General features: G+C 44.5%; 1 protein-coding gene and 1 non-coding gene across 2 annotated transcripts in view; both read right to left on the minus strand.

Annotated features, from left to right (window-relative positions):
• Positions 1 to 5,751, minus strand: part of SF3B3 (splicing factor 3b subunit 3) — a 52,862-nt gene extending 47,111 nt beyond the window's left edge. The window contains exons 1-4 of the mRNA XM_049786334.1: positions 5,615 to 5,751; positions 2,873 to 3,199; positions 1,604 to 1,776; positions 977 to 1,118 (exon numbers count right to left, since the gene is read on the minus strand). Coding sequence (XP_049642291.1) covers positions 977 to 1,118; positions 1,604 to 1,776; positions 2,873 to 3,199; positions 5,615 to 5,684 — 712 coding nt within the window. The 5' untranslated portion in view covers positions 5,685 to 5,751. The remainder of the gene's footprint in view (positions 1 to 976; positions 1,119 to 1,603; positions 1,777 to 2,872; positions 3,200 to 5,614) is intronic.
• LOC126028847 (small nucleolar RNA SNORD111) lies at positions 2,417 to 2,495 on the minus strand. Its single transcript, XR_007502546.1, has one exon. It is a non-coding gene; the product is annotated as a small nucleolar RNA SNORD111 (small nucleolar RNA).
• Positions 5,752 to 6,000: the final 249 nt, after the last annotated feature.

Here is a 6,000-nt window from a genome sequence, read left to right on the forward strand (position 1 = left end):
AGCTATGGCCTACCAGACCCACTTCAATCTTTACTCCTACCCACTGGAAACCTCATTTATGTAGTAAGAAATCCAAGGGTTTTGGGGGTTGGAGAGAAAGTACACTGGGTGGAGCACTTATGCTGCACAGAGCCAACACAGATTCAAACCCCGGAATCCCTTATGACCCCACCCCCCAAGAAACTGCCAGGAATGATTCCTGTGTAGAGAACTAGAATTAACTCCTGAACACTGCTGGATTTGCCACCTCCTGAAAGAAATTCAAGGGTTTCTTTGGGGGTAGGCAAGGAGGTGAGTACAGTGGTGATGATAGGGTAGTGTTAGATTTGCATGTAAATCACACACCTTAAATTTTAAATAAGTGGGGGACTTGGGGCCCAAGAGATAGCATAATGTAGGGTGTTGCCTTGCACGCAGCCAGTTCAGGACAAACAGTAGTTCGAATCCTGGCATCCCACTTGTACCCCGAGCCTGTCAGGAGCAATTTCTGAGCACAGAGCCAGGAGTAACTCCTGAGTACCATCAGATGTGACCCAAAACAAAAAAAAGGGGGGAGAGGATTAATCTATAGTACAGAAGATAAGCTACTTGCCTTGTACACAGCTGAGCTGGATTCAATGCCCAGAACCCTATACAGTCTCCTGAGCCAGGAGTGATCCCTGAGTAGCACCACTAGGTTGTGGTCAAATATAGATTTGAAAGTCCTCATAAAATGGTCAAGGCAAAGGGTAGAGTTGTTTTGAAAAAGAAAAGTTAGGGGCCGGCGAGGTGGCGCTAGAGGTAAGGTGTCTGCCTTGCAAGCGCTAGTCAAGGAAGGACCGACTGCAGTTCGATCCCCCAGTGTCCCTCCCTCGGTGTCCCATATGGTCCCCCAAGCCAGGGGCAATTTCTGAGCGCTTAGCCAGGAGTAACCCCTGAGCATCAAATGGGTGTGGCCTGAAAAACCAAAAAAAAAAAAAAGGAAAAGAAAAGTTACCTGTAATAAGAAAATTTCCATGCTCCTCTAAAGGCTCACTGTATTTTCGAACCACATGATTCAAGCCAAGATCTAATTCGTAGAAAGTAAGAGTTTGCTGTGTATTAGCTGCTGCTTCTCCTGTCGGATCATTGTCTGCTTCCTATAGAGAAGTGTACAACACACAAAGATTAAACTAGAAACCCTAGATTAAGATTAGGCTAGGAAACCCTGAAAACACAAGAATTCTGCTTGTAGAATTTTACTATGTAAATTTTACCATGTAATGGCAAAGCTGAGAAAAAAGCCAAGTCTTCTCTAACTCTGGGACTAGCCTCAACTAGCTAACATCACTCTCATTCCAGGGGAAAATAGTTTATCCTTCTTTCACTACGGCCCTGTGAACTAATGCCCCACTAACAGTTTCACCTCCTTTCTCAGGAAACTTTTCATTCTAAGTATATATATTATTTTCACTGGAGATTGTTCAAATCAGAGCAGTGATACTACAAAGTAGGGTTCAGAAACATTACCAAACAACCTGAGTAAGGCTTTCAAAAATAAAATATATTAGCAAGTCATATACAAAGTATACACAATAAAGAAAAGTACCATAGAAAAGCAAAGGGAAGAGAAACAGTCTTTTACCTCATAATCCATTTCCAAACAAGCAAACATTGGATTTTCAAATCCCACATCTACTCCAACCACATGATACACTAAGGTGTTGGCTTTGTGGGCTTCTAAAGGAGATGAAATGGTAAGCCGGGCTGCAGCGTCTCTGTTCAAGATATACACTAATTTCTGCTTCTCAATGGCACCTGTATTTGAAGGAGACAAAATAGAGAAAATATTTGAAGGAGACAAAACTTAACTGAGAGGCATTAGGGCCACACTCTAACTATCAACAGTCAGCACTAGAACTCTATGGTACATTCACTAGGGATTTTACTCTCTCTTTTACCTCCATATTTCCAAATCAAACCCACAATACCACACTCCATAAACTTAAAAAAGTGTCCTAGACTAAATAAAAGCAATGATTTTTTTTTTTAGTTTTTGGGTCACACCCAGCACAGCTCTCAGGGGTTACTTCTGGCTTTATGTTCAGAAATTGCTCCTGGCAGGCTTGGGGGACATGGGATGCTGGGATTTGAACCACTGTCCTGCATGCAAGGCAAACGCCTTACTTCCATGCTATCTCTTCGGCCCAATAAAAGCAATTCTTAAGACCGCCCAGTTGACAGAGGATCTTGCAGGGCTGAATAGTATAGTGCATGAGGCATTTGCCTTTGAAAGCAGCTGACCCAGGGCTCAACCCCCAGCATCCTATATGGTCCACTAGTAGAGCCAGGAGTACGCTGAGTATCAACAGGTATGACCCAAAAACAGATTGCTAGCTTGCTGCTTTCAACTGGAGCTCATGGTTCTTTGACTTTTTAGAGAAAGCTGCCCCCTTGGAAGCCGATCAGATACACAGAAGTTTCTTCAAGAGATGCATCAGAGAAGAGACATGAATGTGAATCATCACTTCAGGCTGAGGAAGCAAATACTCACTGTTCAATCCTATTAAGTCACTTAACTGTATGTAGCCACGAACTAGAGGGGCTAGAAACATGGGATAAACAGATAAGGCTCTTGCCTTGCATATGGCTAATCCTGGAATCGAACCCAGAACCACACAGATTCCTTGAGCCCAACACAAGTGCTCTCCGAGCAGAGCCACACCAGGAGTAAGATCTGAGCACAGCTAAATGTGACACTCCCCACCCCCCAAAAAAGTACAATAAAACTTTTGCAATTGTCAAAAAAGGAAAAAATTTGAAGCCAACAAATCAATCTAAATAGCCCTTCATATTCCATTCTGATTTATTACATGTTAGTCAGAGCCACAGTCATGCAAACGAAGCTACTCACTGATCATAACAGCTCGCCCTTTGGGGTCCACTGCTAAAAACTGGCCGGGAACAATGCGGCGGCAACCACTCTTGCCAAAAGTTTCCTGGTGAATTTTCTCAAACATATTCTTAGATGGCTGATATTCTAGGATGACAATCCGACCTGAGTCACTGCCAACCACAATGTAGTCTTTGGTGCCACCTGTCAGTCTAAAGGCCATGAGTGAGCGGATGACACCAAAAACTTCCACAGTTAATAGGGTGTGCACTTTGCCAGTGTTTGGGTCAGGGCGAAGCAGCTCCAAGATCTTCCCGCGGGAAACAACAATTTCCTGTTGTTTTGTTCCTAGAGAACCAAAAACAAGAGTCCATTAATTATCAGATGCAATCCAAACAGTAACCTCGGTGTAGAGCAACTCACACATGTTCTACTCCCTTGTGTCCCACAGGTACTAAATAGACCCACTATTTGAGTCTATCAGCTCTGTGTGACCAGACACTGGGCCATTTCTGGCTGTACCCTACAGATGCACACTACCACAAAAGGGGTGAGACCCCACTATGCACTCTGGAAAAGAAGTTCTAGAGCATGGCCAGGAAACATGTCCTCTAGTAAGCATTGTGCACAGTACAGAGACCTCCCAGTGAGCACTACAACTCTCATTTGTGAGCCCTGATTAGGAGTACAATTAGTTCAGAGTGCAAAGCTCGGGGCCGGGCGGTGGCGCTGGAGGTAAGGTGCCTGCCTTGCCTGCGCTAGCCTAGGACGGACCGAGGTTCGATCCCCTGGCGTCCCATATGGTCCCCCAAGAAGCCAGGAGCAACTTCTGAGTGCATAGCCAGGAGTAACCCCTGAGCGTCACAGGGTGTGGCCCAAAAAAAAAAAAACAAAAAACAAACAAACAAACAAACAAAAAAGAGTGCAAAGCTCAAGGGAGCACCATGACCACTAGGTATAATCTCGGGGAGCATCATAAATAAACATATGTAAGCACCAGAGTCATGTATATACAACAGTTAACCACTAAAGGGGCCTTTTAAAATAAATGTTTCTGTTGGATTAAAAAACAACAACAACAATAACAAGTGGGCCCAGAGAGATAGCACAGCAGCGTTTGCCTTGCAAGCAGTCGATCCAGGACCAAAGGTGGTTGGTTCAAATCCCGGTGTCCCATATGGTCCCCCGTGCCTGCCAGGAGCTATTTCTGAGCAGACAGCCAGGAGTGACCCCTGAGCACCTCGGGGTGTGGCCCAAAAAAAAAAAAAAAAAAAAAAAAAAAACAAGCGAACGTGTGGTGTGCATAGACAGACAGTATTTATCCCTGGCTCCCCAGGTGATTGCCAAGTGCTGACCCAGGAATGAATAAGCCCAGAACAAAGCAAGGTGTGGCCTCTGGGGGGGGTGGTGATTGGACTAAATAAAATAAGAGGCTAGAAATAAAATAGTACAGCATGTAAGACTCTTGCATTGCACATGGCCAAATGAGTTTGGTTCCTGGCATCCTATAAGATCCCAAGAGTCCTGCCAATAGTGATTCCCTAAGTACTGAGCCAGGGGTAACCTGAGTAAGACTGGGTGTGGCCCAAAATAAACAAACAAAAATCTGTATAAACAATACTGCCATTAAAGAAAACAAAGATCCAGTTTTTTGTTTGTTTTGGGGGGGGGTCACACCAGGCAGCACTCAGGGGCTACTCCTGGCTCTATGCTTAGAACTCGCCCCTGGCAGACTCGGGAGACCATACGGGATGCTGGGATTCCAACCACCGTCCTTCTGCATGCAAAGCAAATGACCTACTGCTGTGCTATCTCTCCGGCCACCAAAGATCCAGTTTTAAGTTAATTCCACCCATTTGGAAAGATACCTTTCCTGGAACTGAAATGACCCAAGAAAAGTGGTACATGGGGCCAGTGTGGTGGCACTAGAGGTATGGTGTCTGCCTTGCCAGAGCTAGCCTTGGACAAACCACGGTTCAATACCCCGGCCCCCCAAGCCAGGAGCGACTTCTGAGCGCATAGCCAGGAGTAACCCCTGAGCATTACCGGGTGTGGCCCAAAAACCAAAAGAAAAAAAAGAAAGAAAAGTGGTACAAAATAAAAAAATTGGGGGGATTTCCACAGAAGTAGTACAGTGGGTAGTGTTTACCTTGCATGTGGACAAACCATGTTTGATCCCATCACTTTATATGGTCTCAAGTCCCACCAGAAATGAACCCTGAATGCAGAGCCAAGAGTAAGCCTGAGCAAAACTGGGTATGGATTCCTAGGCAGAAATAAATTAAAACTTTGGACCAGATAGATAATATAGTATACAAGGTGCTTGCCTTGCATACAGCTCACTCGGGCTCAATTCCACAGATTCCTAAATGCAGAGCCAGGTGTAACTCAAGCTCACTGGATGAGCATCATTCCTCCTAAAAATTACTTTTTTAAATAAAAGTTAAATAAGTTTAAAGGACCAGGTAGCGAGCTCAGAGGATGGAACACATGCCTTGTAAACTTGAGGCCCAAGTTGAAGACCCTTTACCAAGTGTAGCGTGGTGATCACCAGCATCACACCAGTAGGCCTTAGTACTAAACCATCGGGCCCACACTGTTGGGCAAGGCGTCACTTGGGCCAGGCTCCTGAGCACTATTGGAAGAGCTAACTCCCCCAAAACATAAGGGAAATTTAGAGTCAGGAAAGAGTGGTCCTGGATTTGATGTCTGATGTAAAAAGTCAAATTCAGTAAAAAAAAAAAAAAAAAGTGCAGAAATTACCTGAGAAGTTGCCATGGATGGCAAAGCTGATGCCAGTAGCTCGCTGCAAGGTCAAGTTATACAAGAACATGGTGGCAGCAACACCAAGTCACCAACAACTCCACAATCCAGACGTTGATTACACCAGGTCAGAGGGAAACTAAAAGCAGAAAAGTGAGTTAAGTTTTAAAAGACATTTTTTATGGGTAGCACCAGAATCACATCTACCACACAAGTATAACCACTGCACTATTTATCTCCACTCTGACGAGAAAGGTATAGTCACCATATTGTGAGTCTCCATTTCTCAACGAGGCCTTTGCTATGCTGGTCACTGTAGTTTTCATTTATAACTCTTGTAGAGCTCTTCAACTGAGTTATAGAATTTTAAAATTTAAGTTGACTAC

Source organism: Suncus etruscus, chromosome 14 (genome assembly GCF_024139225.1).
Source record: "Suncus etruscus isolate mSunEtr1 chromosome 14, mSunEtr1.pri.cur, whole genome shotgun sequence".
In the NCBI taxonomy this organism is placed as follows: domain Eukaryota; kingdom Metazoa; phylum Chordata; class Mammalia; order Eulipotyphla; family Soricidae; genus Suncus; species Suncus etruscus.